This window comes from Nansenia antarctica, assembly GCF_963989245.1.
Source record: "Nansenia antarctica genome assembly, chromosome: 1".
NCBI lineage: Eukaryota > Metazoa > Chordata > Actinopteri > Argentiniformes > Microstomatidae > Nansenia > Nansenia antarctica.
In genome coordinates this window covers 57,091,930-57,117,018 of record NC_137674.1, presented here as the reverse complement: position 1 = coordinate 57,117,018, position 25,089 = coordinate 57,091,930, and the positions used below count along the sequence as shown (strand labels likewise).

Sequence of the window (25,089 nt, the reverse complement as noted above, 5' to 3'; positions counted from 1 at the left end):
ACCAGTCAGGTCGTATGGCTGCCAATAAGGATAGTCAATCAACCAGGCTAGGAGATGTTCATCTGCAGGACTGATAACACACAGGAAACAGAATGAAGCTTCATAAACAGCCATCTCTCCAAGTCAGGTCATTACAGTTTTTCTCAGTCGCTTTGGTGCATTTCTCACATCACTATTAACATTTGCACAACAGTTAGTGCTTTTCTCAAAACAATTAGTACAAACTGCAAAACCTAGTTGATAACCTACAAAAGCGTGTCACTTGCTCAAAATGGATAGTTCATTCCTCAAAAGCAAGTATTCATGTCAATGAAAGTGTCAGTGTCATCAAAATGAAAAGTCCTGACACCATTGTTTATGAACAAGATAGTCAAATGGCTTTGTCATGTTTTCATTATGACAGTTCACTCTGTAAGTGTTTTCCAATGCAAAAAAGTCAGATCTTGGTGACACTACCTGAAAATGCTCAAGACAGTACTATACACTATTTGCACAGCCATTTGAAATCTACAGTGGGTTACACATTACTGTATTTAGTGAGGTAAATTAGTACAAGTCACTGAATACGTATGTTTCACATTTTTACTGCATATGCTCTTTGTAATTCTAATTTGTTCACAGCATTGTGCAAAAGAAAAATACAAACTTATTTACAACAAACATAAGAAACACCCTTTGGGTAGAGCTGTGCACAACTTTAAACAATATTGCAGTACATATTGGAACTGAATTGGAACATACAACATAGACAGTACTGTAAATCATTTATTCACATCCAGACGTTCCTGTCTGTCTGGCCACATATTTTCATCGACATCACAGCGAATATCATCCCTGGCAATGCAGCGAGGAAAGTATCTCCTTGAGTGGCGAATCCACCCTCTGCAGGACTGTGCTGTGATGTCATCACATGCTGCATCCATGGCCGCTAGCAAGGCCATTTGGGTATGTGGATGCCGGTCATATACCTTCCACCTCCAGGCAGAGAAAAACTCCTCTATTGGATTCAGGAATGGGGAGTAGGGAGGGAGATATTCCCAAACAGACAAACAGATCTGAGTGGTGAAAACACACATTATCCCAACAACATACTTGTTCAGATGGTCTCCATTTAGACCCCTCTCATTCTCAGGGATTATATCCCTGTAAAGAATGTCTAAAAAAGTCAGCAGATGTTGTGTTTTATATGGACCAAGACAGGGTATATGGGTGAGGATGCCGTTTTCTGAGATGGCTGCACACATTGTAATATTCCCTCCTCGTTGGCCTGGGACATCAATGGTTGCTCTCTGTCCAATGCGATTTCTTCCACGCCTTCTACCTTTTGCCAGATTGAAACCCGCCTCATCAACGTACATGAATGTGTGCAGCGGTTCCCTGGCCTCCAGCTCCAGTACACGCTTTATCCCAGAATAGAGAGAGAGAGAGAAAAAAACTATAAAAACTTTTCCTGGGTAACATAATGCATTTTGGACAACATATTGTACAGAATGAACTGTCAGGTAAGTGCACTGCATGGCACTACACAAAGTAACAGCACTGGACATTAGAGTATGCATAGAACACATAAATGTTTTACCTGTACATACTGGTGACGGATCTCCTTCACTCTGTCGCTGTTCCGTTAAAAAAATGGTTTCATGTGCATTTCATTTCTCCTGAGCACTCTGTCAATTGTAGCGATTGAAACGGATTCAATATTCCCAAATATATTGTCATCCTCTATAACAGCGCTTTGTATCTCTCTCAACCTTATGGCATTGTTTGCAATCACCATTGCACAAATGGCTTCCTCTTGTTGTGGAGTAAAAAGGGGCCCTTTTCCACCTCTGCGAGGTTGTCTTGCCTTGTCTTGTCTATGTGGTGCAGAGTAAAATTACAGTAATGTACAGTAAACATGAGATGTACTGCTTTAACCCATATTACTGTAGTGTACAATAACAGTGCTTCCCAGTTGTAAAATGCTGCAGTACAGTACCATACTGTAAATATGGCAAATCTTTACTGTAACACTACTTTACACTACAATACAGTAAATCTGTGCTGCAGTAAAGCTGTAAGTCTAAATGTAAAATGTAAAAAGTGACAAGTTATTGTCCCACTGTAAGCTTCATGTATGACACAATGACAGTAGTGCAGTGCAGATTGTTTAGTGCTGAATTACTGTCCAATATACACACCTGTTCTCTCGACAAAATGTTTGAATAATTGAATTCACAGTGGTTCTCCCAACATTTGGCTGCACCCTTCGACCTGCCTCAGCCATTGTGAGGCCGTGATTGACAACATGGTCCACAATTGTAGCCCTAATTTCATCAAGAATCTGCCTATGTACTTGGCCTCTTCTTCCTCTTCCCCTGTTTTGTCCCCTCCCCGCATCCTCGCCCATCTTCCACGATGCTGACCTTCTATTTCTGTGTCACAGTATTGTCAAAATGGTACACACTGTGTCCTGCTCGGTTCATATATGCTTGCCAATTGAGGGTTCATGGGATTCAGCTCTGAGTGACTGTGGAGATTCAAGATTCAAGATTCAAGAATGCTTTATTGTCTGTCACAGAGTGACAGAAATTCTCCTTTGACAGGCAGAAGTGCAGCTCAAGAATACAGTTTCCACATTAAAAACACACACATAGGTCACATACATACAATAAAAACAGACAGATATAACAGTGTTTATGTAGTGCCTATTTAAAAAGTCTAGTCATTTAAAAATAATAGTAATAAAAACAGTATTATGATTTAAAAAGCTAAAATGCTAAAATGCAGTGTGCTTCCTATTTTAAAATGTTCAGGGCGGTGGTTGCAGTGGGAATGAATGATTTTTTATATGTGTTTTTCCGGGCCAGTGAAGTGGCTTATCATTGGTTACAATTACATGTAATGCTTCACACACTCCTCACATCAGTGAAAGCTGAGGTTCACCTGAGAGAAATTGTTTTTTCAGTAAAAAATTAGAAAGAAATGTGTAAAATTTGCTTGACAGATTTTGACAACTTGTTCAACATTTGTGTATGTAATGACTCAAGCAATGAAATGAGGACTATTAGTTTTATAGGGAATGACTATTCAGCATCCAAAAGTATAGTTCATTTTGACTGACATGACATAATATATAATGTTATAAAACAGCAGAGAATTATTGTATGAGAGCAATTGATGCATGTCCAAAAGCATTTGCAATTTGTTGGAAGCAATGAGAAACTGCTACTATGATGTGCACAAATGACTAAATGTTGTGGAGGTTGAACTAACAGTTATGAGAATTTTAATGCTGATCAGAGAAATGCACCCAAGCAATTGAGAAAAACTGTAACTTTCCACGTTCAGTAGATGGATTGGGGATGTAATGTATCATGACAAGAAATGACTACTGTATTGTATGAATTTACAATAGTAGAATATGCATCCATTTATAATAAAAACGCCAAGGCGTTCCATATAGAATTTTAATAAAAGTTCGAAAACCTTGTCTTTCCAAGAACACATTTTGGATATCATGCCTTCATTGGAGCACAGTTTACTTTCTTCTTTTCTAAGCCTGCAGTGTGTATAACTACTGTAGTTTGGCCTGGTTCAGATCAGTAACATTGGGAGCGATAGACACACATGTGTTATGGCGCAATTCCATATAGCAGTGCACCATGGGCAATGGAGCGTCATTTGAGATATGGTTTGACGTGTTCGACAGGTGTCAACTTTATAGCACCACAGGGCAGTGGCGTAGCGGACGGGCCCGCAAGCGACGCACCGCGGGGGGGCCCCAGCCACTAGGGGGCCCCCTAACATCGGATCCAAACTTCTTTTTTTTTTACTTTTTTTTAATTTATTTTTTATAAAACAAAGAAAAGAAGTGGCCCTTCATTGTGTCAACCTTAATTTTAATATATAGGCCTATATTTAAAAATATAAACATAGTTAGCCGTATCCAATAGCAACATGACTTTGACGTCACACGAAAATGAGCAAGCGAAAATACCTCAGCGGTGCGCAAAAACAGGAACTTTCCTATAAAAAGGAACAAAATTCAGCGAAACTTCGAAAAATGTCATATTTTCTTTTACCCAATGCAGCTTCTGGCCCTTGCACACCAATGCGTTTTTTACATCCGTTAAAAAAATAAATTAGAACTCATGTTGTGTCAATCACGCTTGCACACCGAATCAGTAATATTCGTCCACCCCCCCCCAAAAAATCGGAACAGGTTCGATTTTCTGCGTTTTTCGCGTCCGTCAAAAGCCTTTTGAGAGTTGTTATTGACCACTCTGCCATGGTAGAGGGACACATCGTCAAATTAGAACTGCAGGACAGTTGGATTAATGCTTACGGAAGTACATGTCTCAAGTATTATCTCGGCGGTTAGTCGAGTGAAAGAAAACAACATACAGATGATAATTCACACAATATAATACCACGAAAGCGTACAGCACTAAACAATAACATTTATTTGGGCAGCATCACGAAACAATAACATTCATTTGGGCAGCATCCTACTCAAACTCAGGCAGAAGGGCAGGGTCCGGGCAGGTGCACACAGTCACAGACTGCCAGTGCATCATACAGGTACATCATTCAGCTGGTTATAGCGGTTTCTTTTTCTATTCTACTATTCTATTCTACTTCTGCTGTCTGCGTCTCCCTGGGTATTCCAGATGGCAAACAGTAAAGAAACGCCACAATATACCAGGACTTAAGAAACGAGATGTCCAACAAAGGATTTGACTAACCCTGGCCTATTTTGCGCAACAAGTAGACTCTGATGCAGCGGAGACAGGGTTGCCAGATTGGCTGGTTTTTGGTGGATTTAGCAGTTTTTAGATTGGTTAGGTTGGAAATTCTCAATCCCATCTGGCAACCCTTAGCGGAGAGTCTACAGCTTGTATGTTTACAGATATCGCGCTGCTGTGCACACCACACTTTGTTAAAAGAAATAAAGCTTGTACTTTTCTACTGATAATACATTCTACTGATGTAGTCATTTGGTTTTAGTTATAGGCTATTGCTCTCACTTGTTTGTACCTTTTGCTAAGTCAAGCATTTAGAATGTAGAGTGCATATTGCGAAATTTCGCAACGTCAATAACCCATCGGACTCTAAAAAACGCATGTTTTTTTTTTTTTTTTTAAACCTCCGTTGCGAAAGGGCCCCCGCCGCCACCTTGCGGGGGGGCCCCGGGATTTTGCGCTACGCCACTGCCACAGGGGCCTTGAATGTCTCTATTGTGATTGCCCTCTACACTTCCAAACAATGAGCCAAACTCAGTGGAGGTTCCAATACCAAACCTGAGATGGAACTGTGTGTGTGTGTGTGTGTGTTGAGACAAAGCTACTCCCCTTTTTGTGTGTGTGTGTGTGTGTGTGTGTGTGTTGAGACAGAGCTATCTGTCTGTCACAGAGATCCCAGGAGATCCCAGGAGACATCCACGTCACTGGGTGACAACGTCGTCCGCTATGACGTTAGCGGAGACCTTCGAGGAGTAACTATCTGTTACTGAAAAGATTAGCCCTTTAGCTTAGCCAGCACCGCCCTGCTCTTCGGTGAGTGTCCTGTGCTTCAGACCCGGGTTCAATTAGGGATCGGTTAGTCTCCTCATGTAGTTTCTCCGAACTGAGTGTGTAGTCAGACTATTTTCAGCAGGAGTGAGGTGCGGAACCAGGAAAAGAACAGAGAATGTAATTGACCAAAGTTAAACTGCACCATTGTTCTAACTGCTTGTTATTCTCTGCCGTTGTTTCCCTTTTTTTTAAGAGAATACGTGACTATGAAGTATAAAGAGCTTACTGCAGATAACAAGCCCTTCTCAGGGAGTTTTGTCCTGCTGTTTTTGTAGTTATGGCTCTATTGTCTCCTATCAGCTGGACATACACACACACACACACACACACACACACACACACACACACACACACACACACACACACCCCTTTCAAGGCGTTCTCTATGTGAGGCTGGGAGCAGAGTAACAGACCCCAGTACAGTGTGCAGAAGAAAGGCTTCTGATTCCCTGTCATTCTCTCTTTACAAGCCAGGGATTTGCATGGAGGTCCCTGAACTTGTTTTGAGGCTGTTTCTTATTTATTACGGTTCTTTCATCAAGGGCCAGGAAGTGTATCGTTCCTTTGGTGAGGAGTACAATATACTACTACAGAGCCTTTTGAGAAAAGCTTTGATTTATGATATCATATCGAATTTACATGCAACCACTGCTACATTGCACACTGTACAATAGCCAATTTTTTTTTAATGAAGCTCTGCCAGACTTACAGTGGTAAGTGAGATAAGTGAGAAAAGGTAATCCGAATTTAAATCAGCTAGTTATTTTGCACACTGAGATGTGGTTTAGTAGTAGTAAGGTTGTTACGAAAGGTCATGTGACTACAGCACACATCAAGGCAGCTGGAGATGATGGACGTGTAGCTACTCTTTGGCTGTGGCCATTGTTTTACCTCAATGAATAGAAGGGAAAATGTCTGAGGTAACCAACCCGCAATTAGCTCAGTAGAGATGGTGGTTTTATAGATCTGCTTGGCAATGCTCATTCATGAGCTCATTAGCGACTGGGAGAGGAGGAATTAGAATCAGCAAATGAGCCGGAGTGTGTTCTGTGTCAGTCAGGCGCATTGGGAGCAGATGCTGAGAGCGTTCAACACTGCCTCCCTACTTACTCACTCTTTCGATCTGTCCGTCTCTCTCTTTCTCTCTCTTTCTCTCTCTTTCTCTCTCGGCACTCGCCAATATCATTCCCTCTCTCGCTCTCTTCCAGGCGATAATGTGTTCTCAGTCAACATACCTGATAAAAGAAAGATAATTGAATAGATATTTACCTCTCCCTCCTCTGTCCTCTGTCCATCCCCCCCCGCCCCCCCTCTCTCTAATTCAGGCTGGCCTCCGTCGTTCCCTCTGAGAGGAAGAGGAAGTGATGTCACGCCACCACCACCGCTTCGAGAGGGACTACCGGGGACCCTGGGAGCGCAGAGACGTCCGCCCGTCCGTCCTCCACAACGGAGGAGGAGCCAACAGCAGCTGTGCCGCGGCCGTCGTCAACGGCAACAACCGGCCGGGGCTCCTCCCCCTCCCCGTCATCCCCTCCCTCCTCCCCACCCCGGTTACGGTCGCCGTGACAACGTCAGGCGGTGACATGGTCATTAAGCGAGGGGTCACGGTGGCAGGGTCGGTCACTGCCGCGTCGGCTAAGGTACGCACCGGGGGCTCACCCTCTCTACTTCCTCTGACCTCTGACTCTGCTCCCCCTCTCCTCTCTCTCTCTCTATATACTATCCTCTCTACGGTATCTCTCTCTCTCCTCTGTCTCTCTCTGTCTCCTCTCTCTCTCTCTCTCTCTCTCTCCTCTCTTTCAGCTTTCTCTGCACACTTTCTCGCAAAGTCTGTCCTCTCTCTCTCTCTCTCTCTCCATTCTGTTTTATCACCTCATTTTCCTCCCCAAACTCTCTCTCCCCGCCAAACCGCTTACCTCCATCTTCATTCCCCCTCTCTGCCAAATGGCAGGCTTGTCCTTACTCTCCTATTCCTCCCAGCTCGTCTTTCTCCCATCATTATGTAAATGACAGCGGTTGAGACAGGGCCAAGCCTATGGTGTTTATGTAGCTCTCAGTCTGGCCATCGTCGAGAGAGGCAGGTAGGATCTCCATGTACCCTAGACTATTCCCATGATCAACTTCTTTTGCATAAAACCAGTGGCAAAAAACAACAACTGCCCCCATTTTTATTCATCAGCGTTTGAGGTGAACCGACTCATACTGAATCAGGAGGTCGCCTACCTCTTTGAGCTCTGAAGTTTACATTCAACCTGTGAGAAGCACATAAAAGAGTTCTCTCAAAGAGTTCTTCTCCTCAAGCCTTGGGGAGATAGCCGTAGCTAAAAGCATTCATCTTCCTTCCAACACTTCTTCACAAGATCACGAGATCGGTTTTCTCTCATGTAATTTCAGAGGTCTCAAGGCATTTCCACCTCTCCCACCATCATGTTGGCCTGTCACTATAGGCAGGGCGTTCTCTCTCTCTCTCTCTCTCTCTCTCTCTTGTCTATCCCTTCACTTGCCAAGACCAGCGAGTGATAAACAATGCTTCAGTAATTTAGCTTCTAAGTGCTCATCATTAGGTGCCTGAGTAAACTCAAAAGCTAAATCTGCTCTGGCACCATTTCTGCCTTCATTGGATGGTGAATAATAACATGTATCAGGGGCTCTCACCGACTCCCACCAGCTCCCAACCATGGCCATAGACAGCCCTCAATGGCTGCCAGGGCAATTAGAATCGCTTAGTTTGGCTGCTTTACATTTAGCATCAGCACCGCAGGTCTGAAGTTGTCAGAATTGTACACTTGGATGCACATTATGCAGTGTGTGTGTGTGTGTGTGTGTGTGTGTGTTTGTGTTTGTTATTATGCAGATCCCTCCCCAGATGCCCTGCTGTCTTGTAGTTTTAGTCATGGGATTGCCTCTCTGCTCAGTATTGTCTTTGAAACTTACTTGTAACACAGACATGAGAGAATAGCAGTGTTTTAAAAGGGAGGTACCTAGAGCATTTTGCTCGTCTTTAATTATGGTCTGGAAGAGATCCACGAGCCTCAGAGCTGGCTGACACTAGAGGAGTCACTCTCTCTCTCTCTCTCTGTCATCTGCCATGGAAGCTGTTCTAGTCAGAGTGTGTCCGGCAGAGGGATGCAGCTCCCTCCTCTCGTCCCCGTATCCTTGTGTCTCTACTCGGCCTGTCGTTACACTAAAGAGCTGACAGGCCGTTATTGATCTCCGCTGTGAGGACGTCTCTAATGCCTGCTCTCGTCTCCTCACAGGGGCCCGCCCGCTACAGACAAAGAAAGGAGACGCGGCGTAGCATCTGTGCGCGTGTTGTGTGTCCGTGTGTGCGTGTGTGTGTGTGTGTGTGTGTGCGTGTGTGTGTGTGTAGCGTCCGTGCGTCCGTGGGCCAGAGCCATTGTGTCTATGTGTATGAAGTGTATCGGTGCCTGCCTGCCTGTGTGTGTTTTCTCCCGTCGGCTATGAAATTATATGTCGGTTCCGTGGTTCAAAATAATCAAATGATGTGTTGGTTCCGTGGTTTGCATGGACGACGGTGCGTGAAAAAGGCAGGCGCTGAGACTGGGAGAACACCATCTGCTAGTATCATCTATCATGATGTATGGCAAGCAACATGGAACAACAGACTACGTTTAATTTAGAGGTGCTTCTTCGTTGTTTATCCGAGCCTGGTTTTAATTACTTTTTATTTATCATCGCTTTGTTTCTGACCCTGCATATGCAGATATCGTAAATCCCTCGCTGTTGATGGTTCTATTTCATTGTCCGTTGATGAATCGTGCTTTAAAGACACTCAGTGGGATTGTAGTGAAAGTGAAAAGCACTGCAATCTGCTTTATTGAGTTCACAGGGAGTGACACAAACCATTCATCCACATGGATTCATCAAGCAATTACCCACGACAGGATAGCAACCAATTTCACCTGTTCTCCAGAAGATCTATTGCCCTATCGATAATGACTGAGAGAATGTTTGGAGAATCAGACAGATTCTTTCTAAGAAGAAGAAGAATAAGAAGAAGAAGATATACTTTATTGATCCCTGAGGGGAAATTATCATTTTTGCACACACACACACGCACACACACGCACACTCCCAGGGAGAACAGAGCTCTGGGCTCTGGCCACAGGGTGAGCCACCATCAGGCGCCCCTGGAGCAGTTAGGGGTCAAGTGCCTTGCTCAAGGGTACAACGGCAGTGGTAGGACACCTTGGTACGACATGATGCCAGCCACCCTCCAGTCACCAGCTCACCTCCGGCTCCCTCCTGGGGTGGGGATCGAACCAGTGACCTACCGATTGCTGCCCGGCCTCTCTCACCTCTAGGCTACCTTCCGCCCCCTACATGTTATTATTGAGTTTTTGGGAGTATTTATTAGGATTTACATGGTTTATGGCCATTGTTCTTTTCATCTGGTAAGGCTAATATTAATATTCCAGAGAAAGCCTTCTCCCACGGAAATCCCATTGATACATGAGGGTATTTTAGTAGGCGTTCTAATGCCCTAGTTTGAGAGGGCAAATCCTTCTTCCTCTGATGAATACGTTTAACCTCTTCAGTACCAGAGTGAAATATTTTCACTGGTTTCTTGTGCACAAAGTAAGCCCCGCTGTGGTGGTGTTATTGCGGAAGTATTATGATACTAGATTAGATTAGATTCAATTAGATTCAACTTTATTGTCATTGCATACTAGACAACGAAATGCAGTTTAGCATTTAACCAGAAGTGCAAATAGTGATATAAGAACATGATATAAAAAACATGACAATGATAGGTACACTAAGGTATGTATGGTAGTTTAGAGGTATATACAGTTAAGAGCTATGCACATTAAATTAACCCAAATTAACCAGGAATGTACAACCATCATAGTATTGTCATTGTCCTTGTCATTGTATCCCACTATGTGGGGGGGGGGGGGGGGTACTGTACTATTGAAGATATTAGATGCAGCAGAATCTGCAGAATTTAGGTTGCTCTCTCATATTCAACTGTACAGTATGTAATTGAGTGTTCCTTCTTGTACATACCAGAGACAATAAAGCAGTTGTGGCCCAGGTCTCCCATGAACAAATATTAATAAAGGAAAAATACTAATTCCTGATTATATAACGGTTAATTATAGTTAACATGAAAACGCATTGCCACTCTGGCACTGAAAATGTGAGCTTATTAATTGGCCTACCTTTACACACACAAACACACACACACAAACACACACACACACACACACACACACACACACACACACACGCACGCACGCACGCACGCACACACACACACACACACACACACACACACACACACACACACACACACACACACACACACACACACACACACACACACACACACACACACACACACACACACACACACACACACACACACACACACACACACACACACACACACACACCAAATGGCACAGTCGTTGATTATAGTCGTTGACTATCAATGATTGTAGCCAGGTCAGCTACATGAGGGATTGGAGCAGACCCCTCTCTGTGTAAGCCGCGACATGGTATCTACAGAACAGCAGGTTGCTCTGCCTTTCTCTGACACCGCAGATCAACAAGCGAGTTTAAAATAACACACTGTCTCACTAGTGATTTGGTGGCCTATACCTCCCTGAAAGCAACCTGGTGATAGGTGATGAAGGTAGTATAGTATATGGCACTAGACTCTATTGAAATTGTACTTTTCTCTAAGAGGGAGGCCAGTGAAGTGACACTATTTCTCCTTTTAAGTGAACACATCTCTGAGTGGATGTTTACTTTGAATATCCATGGAAATGCCACCACCATAGATAGACTCAAAATGTATTGTCTGGATAGACAGGTACAGAAATATACAAAAGAACCTTATAATAAAAATATATGAATGATCTTTATTGAGGCTCCGTCTGAAGCTGAAAAAATGATCTATTTTTGAAAAAGTGTGATAACCTTGCTACGAGGTTGCAGGGAAAGCTTTTGAAAGTGAGATGATTAAAGTTTAAAAAGGCAGCACACACTGGGGAAGCCGGTAGAGAGAGAGGGAAAGAGTGAGAAGGGCTGGCAGATGAGAATGGTTTTTGAAGTCTTCTACAATAGTTCCGTCAAATGAAGGAACGATCTCATCCAGATAAGATGAAACTTTACATTTCTACAGCCGACAGACTCACACCCGGTGGTAGGAAAGAATCACAAGCTTCCCTATGGAAACTGCCATGAGCAGGAAGCGTTCCAGGGGAGGAAGATGTATTGATTTAGGGCTTAAATATTTTTATCTGGGTCCTGCCTCTCAATGCTTTCATAAATTATGCATTTATGCTATTCCATTGTCTGTTGAGTTGAAAAATAAAGTTGTAATAAGATCAGTTCATTTATTGTATTCTATTTCTAATATTGTTGACTTGTTGTGACCTTTTCTTTGAGATGGAAAGGGACCATACAGTAGTAGTATAATGCAGAAACCATTTATTAGCTTTACTTATTAGTCATGTTTACTGAACATAGGCATTATCAAAATTCCTTACCCCTGAAAATAAAGCTAACATCCCCTTTTAAATAAGTACAATTTTAATTTAATAAAATAATTAAAACGTTTTGAAACATAATTGTGTTTCTATTGATTAAATATTGTCTCTGTTTATGGCCCAAAATGATATCCATGATCCAATGATATTTTTCTATGTCAAACTAACAAAAGTTAATTGGCCATTAAACATGATATGTTAATCATGATATTTTAAAATATTAATGGTAAATGTAATCCTTATCTGGGGCAAAGCTTTTTACGGTCTGGAATAAACTGCATGGGTAAAAACAAAACCAAGCACAATCCGACCCATGCATTTGATCATTTCCAGTTTCTTTATTTCTCTCTGGGGGACGGGGAACAGGGGTGGGGGGGTTACTACACATTGTGGTGCACGTCTTTGATTAATTAGCACTTATGCATTGTCTTTTCAGTACCTTTTCAGTGGCATTTAAATTTGAAGTGGAGATCCGAAGGAAAATCCGAAGGTTGTCTCTGGGATTCTTCAGAAGTCGACTAAATCAAATATTAATAGCTGGATTGAAATCCTATTCCCGCATTTTAGTGAGGAGCCATGAATTTTAATTTACTATGCATATGTTGATTATGTTGAATCTTGAATGCATCTTCGAAGGTCATAGTCTGTGCTCCCCTGTGCTGCTGGTCTAGCTAACACTTTCTCTCTCTGTTAATAAAAAAAAAAATAGCCCAAGCTGCAGGAAGCCTCTGCTCTGCAGGATGTGTGCAGCATTACAGTAGGGGCCTTAAGACCAGACTAAGCAACGCTCCTAGTAATCAAGGACAGAAGAGGGCACATCTCAGTCAGAGAGCTGCTCCTTGTCACATGGACAAAATCTACTGGGCAAAGGAGAGTAAATATGGGAATTTATTTGTACCAGGGGAGGCTGGTGGAGGTAGACATCGGAGGATGGGATCATTGGTATCCTCATTCCATTCCATGCTTTACAATGAGCCCTTCCTCTGATTTCTGCTTCCACCCAGAGATGATGGAAGTAGGAGTGTCCAGAGATGATTGAAGTAGGAGTGTCCAGAGATGATGGAAGTAGGAGTGTCCAGAGATGATGGAAGTAGGAGTGTCCAGAGATGATGGAAGTAGGAGTGTCCAGAGATGATTGAAGTAGGAGTGTCCAGAGATGGTGGGAGTAGGAGTGTCCAGAGATGGTGGGAGTAGGAGTGTCCAGAGATGATGGAAGTAGGAGTGTCCAGAGATGATGGAAGTAGGAGTGTCCAGAGATGGTGGGAGTAGGAGTGTCCAGAGATGATTGAAGTAGGAGTGTCCAGAGATGATGGAAGTAGGAGTGTCCAGAGATGATTGAAGTAGGAGTGTCCAGAGATGATTGAAGTAGGAGTGTCCAGAGATGATGGAAGTAGGAGTGTCCAGAGATGATGGGAGTAGGAGTGTCCAGAGATGATTGAAGTAGGAGTGTCCAGAGATGATGGAAGTAGGAGTGTCCAGAGATGATGGAAGTAGGAGTGTCCAGAGATGGTGGGAGTAGGAGTGTCCAGAGATGGTGGAAGTAGGAGTGTCCAGAGATGATTGAAGTAGGAGTGTCCAGAGATGATTGAAGTAGGAGTGTCCAGAGATGGTGGGAGTAGGAGTGTCCAGAGATGATTGAAGTAGGAGTGTCCAGAGATGATGGAAGTAGGAGTGTCCAGAGATGGTGGGAGTAGGAGTGTCCAGAGATGGTGGAAGTAGGAGTGTCCAGAGATGATTGAAGTAGGAGTGTCCAGAGATGATTGAAGTAGGAGTGTCCAGAGATGATGGAAGTAGGAGTGCCAAGAGATGATTGAAGTAGGAGTGTCCAGAGATGATTGAAGTAGGAGTGTCCAGAGATGATTGAAGTAGGAGTGTCCAGAGATGATTGAAGTAGGAGTGTCCAGAGATGGTGGGAGTAGGAGTGTCCAGAGATGATTGAAGTAGGAGTGTCCAGAGATGATGGAAGTAGGAGTGTCCAGAGATGATGGAAGTAGGAGTGTCCAGAGATGGTGGGAGTAGGAGTGTCCAGAGATGATTGAAGTAGGAGTGTCCAGAGATGATGGAAGTAGGAGTGTCCAGAGATGATGGAAGTAGGAGTGTCCAGAGATGGTGGAAGTAGGAGTGTCCAGAGATGATTGAAGTAGGAGTGTCCAGAGATGATTGAAGTAGGAGTGTCCAGAGATGATGGAAGTAGGAGTGCCAAGAGATGATTGAAGTAGGAGTGTCCAGAGATGATTGAAGTAGGAGTGTCCAGAGATGATTGAAGTAGGAGTGTCCAGAGATGATTGAAGTAGGAGTGTCCAGAGATGGTGGGAGTAGGAGTGTCCAGAGATGATTGAAGTAGGAGTGTCCAGAGATGATGGAAGTAGGAGTGTCCAGAGATGATGGAAGTAGGAGTGTCCAGAGATGGTGGGAGTAGGAGTGTCCAGAGATGATTGAAGTAGGAGTGTCCAGAGATGATTGAAGTAGGAGTGTCCAGAGATGATTGAAGTAGGAGTGTCCAGAGATGATGGAAGTAGGAGTGCCAAGAGATGATTGAAGTAGGAGTGTCCAGAGATGATTGAAGTAGGAGTGTCCAGAGATGATTGAAGTAGGAGTGTCCAGAGATGATTGAAGTAGGAGTGTCCAGAGATGATTGAAGTAGGAGTGTCCAGAGATGATTGAAGTAGGAGTGTCCAGAGATGATGGAAGTAGGAGTGTCCAGAGATGATGGAAGTAGGAGTGTCCAGAGATGGTGGGAGTAGGAGTGTCCAGAGATGGTGGAAGTAGGAGTGTCCAGAGATGATTGAAGTAGGAGTGTCCAGAGATGATTGAAGTAGGAGTGTCCAGAGATGGTGGGAGTAGGAGTGTCCAGAGATGATTGAAGTAGGAGTGTCCAGAGATGATGGAAGTAGGAGTGTCCAGAGATGGTGGGAGTAGGAGTGTCCAGAGATGGTGGAAGTAGGAGTGTCCAGAGATGATTGAAGTAGGAGTGTCCAGAGATGATTGAAGTAGGAGTGTCCAGAGATGATGGAAGTAGGAGTGCCAAGAGATGATTGAAGTAGGAGTGTCCAGAGATGATTGAAGTAGGAGTGTCCAGAGATGATTGAAGTAGGAGTGTCCAGAGATGATTGAAGTAGGAGTGTCCAGAGATGGTGGGAGTAGGAGTGTCCAGAGATGATTGAAGTAGGAGTGTCCAGAGATGATGGAAGTAGGAGTGTCCAGAGATGGTGGGAGTAGGAGTGTCCAGAGATGGTGGAAGTAGGAGTGTCCAGAGATGATTGAAGTAGGAGTGTCCAGAGATGATTGAAGTAGGAGTGTCCAGAGATGATGGGAGTAGGAGTGTCCAGAGATGATTGAAGTAGGAGTGTCCAGAGATGATGGAAGTAGGAGTGTCCAGAGATGATGGAAGTAGGAGTGTCCAGAGATGATGGAAGTAGGAGTGTCCAGAGATGATGGAAGTAGGAGTGCCAAGAGATGATTGAAGTAGGAGTGTCCAGAGATGATTGAAGTAGGAGTGTCCAGAGATGATTGAAGTAGGAGTGTCCAGAGATGATTGAAGTAGGAGTGTCCAGAGATGATGGAAGTAGGAGTGTCCAGAGATGATGGAAGTAGGAGTGTCCAGAGATGATGGAAGTAGGAGTGTCCAGTAGGAGTGCAACGGTTCTCGGTCTTATATTGAACCGTACGATTCGCCATCCGCACTAGTGAATGTCGGTTTTTCAGTTTATGCTGCGTTCCATTGAAAGTCGGTGGTCGAGTTTGTCTGGAACGCAGTTGCTTCTTGTTCAAATGTTTGTTCATGGCGAGTGGAGTTGAGAACATGGCAACACCGAGGGTCATATCAAACTGAACCGTTGCACCCCTAGTGTCCAGAGATGGTGTTACAGGGGTGCAAACCTGTCACCTTTTAGCCGCTTTAGCCGTTTTTTACCTCAAAATAGGTCAACAACGTTCATAAATGTTCTTTGTTTTCAGGCAAAAAAAAAGTTTGTCACCTTTTTGGGCCATCACCAGTTTGCATCCCTGTGTTAATAGGAGTGTCCAAAGATGGTGGATGTAGGACTGTCCAGAGATGATGAAGTAGGAGTGTGGCGGGTGCCAAAAATGAATGGAACATGGAAGGACAGAGGAATGAGCAACACAACTCCCGCTCACAGTTCAAAACTCCAGTTGTATTATTCTATTTAAAAAACAACAACTAAAGGCCTCATTCTGTACTTGCATTAAAGCATTTCATTTTAGCTTGAAAGCAGAAATGCGAGGACAATGCACAAAAAGCGCATTGGATGACTGGCACGAATTTCAGGCAGGTGTACCTGACAGGAAAGTGCAGTTGGATAGGACACTGTTGTTGGTTTGTGGAGACAGATCTGCTCGTCCTGTGATGATGAAGCTCTGTCTTGGCCTAGAATCTAGATGCTGACATAATAGGCTACTTACATGCCATCGAGTGCCATGTTTTACTGATTAGTGATTGAAGTGGTGTATTGGCGCTTCCCCAATCCCACTTGGGGAAAACAACTAGAAAAATGTGCTCTTGTCACATGCTGTTGTGAGCATATTTTTCTCTTTTCAGCTAATGAGGGGTGTAAACAAGCTCACAGCAATTGTTGCAAATGTTACAAAAGAAGGGACAATTTACAACAATTGATCAGCTACAGTAGTTGCAGTAACTGACATCATTAAGTAGTTTTGACAAAACTTTGATATTACAACAGGATATTATCATCATCACAGTGGCTGTGCAATTGCACTGGAGAGTGTTAATCTGTGTGAGCGTGCTCAGGACACCTGACTCTGTGATTAGGGAAACGGGGCAATATCATGAAGAGGATTTTGTTTGAAGTTAATTACGGGCAGTTTGGTTATAAAAAGCATGCCGCTTCATCAGAATGGAAAGCTAGATAGTCGGATTTACACGCAAGACGAGACGGAGCAAGAGGTGGAAGTGGAGGCATGAAGTTAAAAAGAGGTCACTGCTGAAAACTGTCACGAAATGCGCTTAAGGGGGCCACATTTTCCTGGTAGATGATTCGCAGATCCCCTCCATGCTATTTTTTTCCTTAAACGCTAGCACTATGTGTGAGAAAAACTTAGAAATCTGCCATCCTTGCTACCACCTGCCACCTGCCACCACCATTCTCTCAAACTACTGGTTTGTACATGGCTGAATTTACAACTCATTGTAGAGGTCATAGCTTTTACTCTCTGATCACATAATGGACTGTATGGTAGTAAGATTTTTGGCATTTCAGGCTTTTCATGGAACAAGCTGATAATGCTCTGTAGAAAAAAGATTAGAACAAATAATCAAAACTCCAAAGTGTAGGTGAAGGTGAAGGCATCCTTTATCAAAGTCTCTCTCGTTAATCTTTTCATGGCAGAATGTTGTAGCAGGGCGTTCATCCAATCTAAATCCTCTCTTTCTGGATGTACTGTGTTCCTGTCGGTCTTCTTATCCTAGCCTCCCTTTTGTTCCAAAGACGAACGACCACGTCCGTCTATCCCATCACACTTATCCACCACTTTCACCAGATTCATCCATTAAACAAACCCTGATTTTAATCCTGCCCCAAAAACTAAAAGTAGGGCTGTTTTTTGTTCTGTAACCGGAAACTTCTCTGATCTTAAAATAAGACCTCTGGCAGTGTGGTTTGGTTGTACTGGCTTCTGTTGCCCTGAAAAAGGGGCTTCATGCCTGTTATTGGCAGAAGGGGCAGAGGAGCCTGTGGGTGTCTGCTCTGCCCTTCTCTCTGCTGTGTGGGAGAGGATACAGACAGACTTCCAAAACACACACACACACACACACACCCACACCCACACGCATGCAAGCAAGCGTGCTTTCTCTCTCTGGCAAGCGTGCTTTCTCTCTCTCTCTTTCTCGCATGCTTTCTCTCTCTGACACACACATGTGCACACGCACACACATTCATGCCACACACACACACATTCATGCCACACACACACACACACACACACACACACACACACACACACACACACACACTGGCACTCCACTGAGACTGGCTCCAATCTTGATGTTTGGTTTGGTGGTTTGCTGTAATAAGCAGTCATATGATATCAGATTCAAATCTCTATTATGAGAAATAATAGAGGATGTTTCTATGTGCCCACAACGACTGTGCAGTGGGCTCAGTTTGAAAGGACAGACCATGTTGTCATTCAATACTGTACATCAGCTTTCCCAGTGAAACACAAGGGCCTTTGTGTATCTGGGATTTGGCTGAACGGAGACCAGCACAGAGGAGGGACGTCACTCAGTAAACAAAGATGTATTTACAAGTCACAGACATCATCACACAAGTGCTGTCTTTCACTCTCTTTCGCTTTCTTGTGAACTTCAGTTATATCCTGTATATGCTGTAGATTGTGTTCAGAGATGGATTTGAGAAGTCCAGGATACAGCTCGCTCACATGCTCTCCACTTGTGGTCCCTAACATGTGTAAAACAAACTGGAGGTGGCAGGGCCTTTTTACATAGTGCACCTCTGCTGTGGAATAGTCTGCCAATCCATGTCAGAGAGGCTGGATCAGTCTCAGCTTTCAAATCCAGGCAAAGAACCCTTTTGTTCTCATAAGAGCACCACTTAGTATATGACGTACTTCAACTGTATATCCCTGTAAATCTTCTTCTATTTTTTTTACACACAAACACTTATATGCCAACATATATAGTACTGACACTCCATGGAAGTAGGTTTCACTGTGGGAGCTGAACACAGCGACTCAGACCCTCTACTGTCCGAGACAACACACTTGTCCGTTCACAGGTTTTGTTTGTTTTGTAATTCTAATGTACTTTATGTATTTAAAAAAAATACAAAAAATAAAGACTAGATTTGATTGTATGCTATCAGTGTTTTAAAACTTTGGATTGTATTTCATATTTGCCTTGTAGGCTATTTGTCTTTGTCTTTTATATTTGTCGTATTATCCATACACCGTATTGCGACCTTCAGGTAAAATGTACTATCAATAATAATAAACTTACATTTAAAATGAAACAGCTTAGGCTTAGAATGCACTTCCCCACTGTGAAAGTGCAGCTGATAGTCCTTACAATAATGCAATGATAGAAACCACTTCCCCTACTCTCCCACCTCTATCTGTCTCGTTCACCTCCCTATCTCTCTTCCACCTCTCTATCTCTCTTCCTCTGGGTCTTTGTATCTCTCTGTCTACACCTCTCTTTCTCTCTTACCTCCACCTCTCTCTCTCTTTTTTCTTCTCTCTCTCTCTCTGCACTTCAAACCTGTTCCTGTCCTTGACGAGGCGTAGATCCTCATCCTTACGTCAGCCATTGCCTCCCCGTGAGCGTGCGTGTGTGAAATTGGATTGCTGATCCGTTGGTGCTGAGTGGCAGAGATGTAATATGGGATAGCGACGGCACGGCTCTGATGCCGGAGACAGCTGCTACAGGACACAGGGGGATCAGAGACGACAACGCTTGACTCCAATCTTTTAAAGACTCAAACACTTGCTCCAAATCCCACGGGACAACCTGTTCCTATTTGGTAGTACACTACAGGTCCATATAGAAAAACATACGGTTGTCAGAGGCACTGCAGTGTTCACTACATGTAATAGGTTGTCATATGAAACTTGCTGTTGTTTGAGTCTTTGAGAGAAGCCTGCATCAAGCTTTGTCATCTCTGTCCGTTGGTCCTTCTTGTTGCTGCTGTCATTTGAGAGAGTCTACTACGGATCACCTCAGCCCCATACCGCTTCATCATTGGGCTAGAGGTCAGGGTCAGAGGTTAGACTCTAGTCTAAACATGACCCTCAGACCCGCCCACCTGCCCTTTAACAATCAATGAACACCGCCATAGTAGATAAGCACTGTGTGTTTGTGTCCTCCATGACTCAAGGCTGTCATGATTGATCATGATGATTTTGTGGCCTGTCGGGGAGCCACAGCAGAAGTTAGGTTAGAGATCGTCAATACACTCTCCCCTCCCTGGAAAAGAGTCTGTTTACTGTGGAGCTGATGCTGGTGCGGTCCAAGGCCCAGTTGTTTTTATTGGAGGGTAGTTTTACTTAGCAGTTGATTCAAGGCTCAGTGAAACTAGAGGAGGAAACTCTCCTGTCTAGGCTGCCATTCATCCGTCTATGTAATTGAGCACATCAGCAAATGAGCGGATCAGCTCTCCGGCCCTTCAAGGACCCACATTGCTCCTATCCCCCTTCAAGTGTTAAATGAACTCCCTGCTGAGTCTAGCTGACTGTATGTCATTTGCTTTTCAGCCTGAAAAAGCTGCTCTCTTATCTGTCACCCTCTCCACCACTCCACCCCCCCCCCCCCTCCCGCCTCCCCCCAACCCGCCACCACCCCTTTGTCTCTCCTGTTCCACAAGGGCAGAATAAAGAGCGCTGACATTTTAAAAGGTCTGTGTCGAAAAGGGTTGACATTCAGAACCACCATCACCTTAAGGTTAACACTGTCCGAAAGCTGATAGAAAATGCACAGATTGAAAGCATCAATCATGCTGTGGGGAAATATCGTTTCGATCAAATTTCCAAGGCTTCAGATCAGATAAGGCTAAAGTGAATAGAGTTATGGATGCACAGGTAAACAATTTCTTACTGTACTGTAGTACAACCCACCCCCCCCCCCCTAATTTTGAGATGTCTAACACCTTTGACACAACGCTCGGTGGGCGAGCCAAGCATCTGTTCCACACAACAATAGGCCTCATTTGTTCACCACATCTGCTTTTGTTTGGTCTTACTTTGCCAATGCTACATTTGTGAAAATGAAATTGCCCACTGAATGAGCACTTGCAGAGGATGATTTGGTCTGAAAGCCTAAGGGTGAGACTGACTCCTGGCAACAGTAACGGTTTCATTCTGCTCAGAAAGAGAGGGGTGAGTGAACAGCCCGCACTTTCTTTGATTGTAAATAGCTGCCGTCCGCCAATGCCCCTCACTCTTTTGAAACATATTCGCTTGACTTGGCTGCGTTTCCAACGTGATGCACAAAACAGACGTCACCCACAAGCTTCAGAGAAGTTCCTTTGGAAATTCTTGGAGACAAAAATCAATATCCAATTGACTGTGTGCTCTTTTTCCTGTCTGAGCTGGTATCTGTGATGTATTTGGGGCATGTTTGATCAGCTTCGACTAGAGGGTTCCCCATGCGGAACTCAGATCACAAAACATTGAATTTTGAATACAGAATGCACACAGATATAACGTGTAACTTGTCAATGTTAGCTATGTTGTGACTACACAATGATTTTATCACAATGACATCATTAAAACCCTGTTTATTAAACATAGAGAGAGGGAGCTAGGTTTGTGTAATCCTCAACATGGATGGAATAGAACGGTGGCTTAATGATGTATTTGTTGATGACACATTCTGATGTAATTGGATTGTCAACGCACAAGGCTCAACTTTTTCTTTAATTAAAGACCCAAGTTATAGCTTGACAAAAGCCGCAAAAGAGGAAATTCAAAATGAGTCATCACGTTGTCACATGCCTTTGTGACAGAATAAGGTTGTAGAAGCTTGAAATATGTGTTCCTGTCTGTAAACATTTCCCTGTGTGATATTAAAGCTATGTAAAGATGTTCCTGGACCTGTCAATCGATGTTTAACAAAGAAGAAACATGGTCTGTAAATGTTTCCTTCAAATACACAAGCACTCAAGGATTGACTTTTGACAAAAGTCTAAAACAAAAACACAATGGTGATCTGCTGTTAAATTACACAAATGACACAAACTGTGAATCCCATTAGAAAAGCAAAAATGTTTAAGAAGTATCAACATGCAACAATAGACCTTTTTTCCCACATTTTGCGCATACACGATTCTATCTCTACACATCCTGCCGTTGTAGATGTATTACTGGGGACGGCAAACCGGTCGTTCTCCCGTATAGTAGTAGTAGATAGTTGGGCTACGACGGCAGGAAGTGTCGACAGAATCTCGCATACGTGGAAAACATTTTTTCCTCGAACGCCGTAGCCGTCCCTTCACCATCGCTGCCTAAAGAAAAGCTAAAACGCCATACTATACCTTCTGCTTTGATTAGGTGGGAGGAGCTCTCCTCCAGAGGGAAAAGGAGCCCGGCCCGACATGGACAATGATCTCCAGTTAAACACTAGAGTGAATAGTGTTAGAGCAAATTATTCAATAATGGCAGCCTGTTTCGTTTCAAGATGTATAAGAAAAGATATTTAATATTCTTCTGCAGAAGGAGGAAGTTTACAGGTCCGTCAGACGTATCTGAACGTTTCAAAGTTCCTCCCAAAAGTGACGATCATTCATTACATGTCAGTATTTATACAATTCAGGTTTCCACAGGTAAGGGGTCCGCCCTCGGGTGAGGTTTAGACCAATCATGAGCAAGGGGTGTGAGTTTGTACATGGATGAAGATGATTGGGATGAAGGTTAAGGGGGAATCGGCCCCCACTTTCTCCTAGTTACACAAAGGTGAAAAGGGAACACAATAGCCACAAACTGGTTTAGTCTGGTCTTAGAGTACTGGGTCTGGGGAAACACAAAAGTCCAAAACGGCTCTAGATGGGTTGGTCCATCTCGGGAGAAAAGAGAGCAATCAGGTCTTTGTAATCATTTAAATGTGTGTTGTCTAGCCAATGTCAAACTTTAAGTAGAGAAACTGGTTTCATTGTGTGGTTACAACAGGAAATCAGTTTATATAGCTTTGCCCTAGATATCTGAAGTTTGAATCTTAAATGTAGAGAATGTCTTTTACATATAATAATTTTCTCTCACAATAGCAAGCACATTTTCTGGTTCATCAGGCATAAATAAACGTTAGGACATACATCTTTATACTAGCAAAGGCACCCCTTTCAGCAATGTTATTATGATTATCTGACTAGCTTTCACATAGCATAGCTACCTAGCTATTGTCATTCTGAAGAGCTATAGATATACTGTAGCTAGTCCTCTAGAATTTGCTGTAGCCTATGTTGGTGTGACTTGGAAAACAGAAACATATTTTAAGGTACCAGGCAGGAGCAGATTTGGGATTGTAGGAGATCCAGGGCTTAGCCCAGATGGGTAATGAGATGGGTAATAATTGGCGCTTTTTTTTGCTGCGACACCACAACCTTCAACTTACCACCACCTTATAGCGGACAAAAGGCACTGGTGAACACTTATACATTCACAACCTTTAATGAAGCAAACTAATGCCTTAACTCAATCAAATACAGTCAGCAGCTGGTTGAAGTCATTTCAGATCACTGATCCAGGGAACATGCCTCACATGGAAAGAAGAACATGTAAAACAGAAGGGGGATTAAGCGTGACCATATAATTAATATATATTAATATATTAATATGTAAAACAATAACATAAAATGCATCTTATTCTCTTACAGTACATGTGATCCTGGCTGACACTTAATAAACTTCATATGTAAAAAACAAACATGAAATACATCTTATTCTCTTACATGTGATCCTGGCTGGCACCTCTGTTGTCTTTTACTGCTCTGTATTGTTGGCCTGTATTGTCCTCCCTGGGACATTAAACAAACTTATAGTACTTAGTTAGTTAATGTTACATCTTAGGATAGATTTAAGTCATGTTCTGTATACATACATACTAACAAGGGCATACTTAGTGTGGTTACTCCATGTTTACTAGCTATAACAATATAGCACACAATTATATCACTCTTTTTCACTTGTTACTCAGTCAGCGTGCAGAGTGCAGATATCAAAGACCATCAGCCTGTTATTCACTTTATTTTTAATAATTATTATCCTGGCTTGTTTGGATTCTTACCGTAACATTACCTTGCTATCTTTCATTTTCATTATAACATAACGTTACTGTTAGCCAGCTAACCTTAGCAAACCAGCAAAGTAAAGTTTCAAATAAGATTCACAATAGCTAGTGATGTTATTGTTGTCAGCTGCTGATACTGCTGCTGCAACAGCTCGTGGCTCGTGGCGCCTACTTTGACTTTGTTTTCTAATATCCATAACGTTAGCTATTCATTTCCAATTTGTGCGCCAGGCAGTGATCAGGATCACTTCTTTAGGGCAGGGCAGACTACACAGTGTGCAGGCTACTGTTGGACTCTGGTACTGCACGTTACTCACAAGACCTTTTCTTTTCTTTTTTTTTCGAAAGTAAAACATTCAGGGCTTTTCAGAAAGTTTCAGAAACTTGAGACCAAGTAGCAACCCCCTAGCCCCACCCCTGGTACCAGGTAAACAAATCTGGCTTGATTAATTGTTTCACTAGTCAGGGGGTGTGTATACATTAGCACAGTGAGAACATGAAATGGCATACAAATCTATGGTTTAACGGCTGAGAAAATAGCCAAGGCTATTTGGCATTTTTAATAGTAGCTCGGTTCAGGCCATAACTTGGCAATCAGTCAATAACTTAGCTCCTTTCATACCTATTCATGGCAATTGTATTATTATTATTTTTAGAGAACAGACTGTAGGTGTGATGGAGCTTTTATTATTTTGATTACATGATTTCTCTCTCTCTCTCTCTCTCTCTCTCTCTCTCTCTCTCTCTCTCTCTCTCTCTCTGAGTCGTCCTCTTGCTGTGGGTCTGCTCTGCCCGTCGTGCTCAGGGGAACCTCGGCATGTCATTTGAATAATACCCACATAAATAATAGATATATTTAAAAATGCAAATTATAATGGGGACTTTGGGGGTGACTCAATCATCCCGCTTTTGCGTTTTGACCTTAACTCCTGCTTACAAATTACTGAGCACTCAGTGTTTCTCATTATGAGCTTCATAGCCACCTAGCCCAGCAAGCCACAGACAAACCCACTGTACTGTATAAACTCCGTAAATAAATATTGCTCTCTTATGTTATGTTTCTTATGTCTATATGTTGTATACAATTGCATTTAGCTGACTTTTGTTATCCAAAGCGACTTACATATTGAGCACCCTTTTTTTGTATTTGTAATATTATTGGATGGTCCCAGCAGGTATTGAACCCACAACCATAGCGCTGCCATCACCATGCTTTACCAACTTTTTTCTTTTTAATCAA

The 25,089-nt window shown here is 43.1% G+C and overlaps 1 protein-coding gene across 1 annotated transcript in view; it reads left to right on the top strand.

The window, feature by feature from the left end:
• Window positions 1–6,919: 6,919 nt before the first annotated feature.
• The window catches only part of klhl29 (kelch like family member 29), a gene marked incomplete at both ends in the record, with an annotated part of 175,692 nt that continues 157,522 nt past the window's right edge, over window positions 6,920–25,089 (top strand). Inside the window, 1 exon segment of the mRNA XM_080540434.1 lies at window positions 6,920–7,195. Coding sequence (XP_080396560.1) covers window positions 6,920–7,195 — 276 coding nt within the window.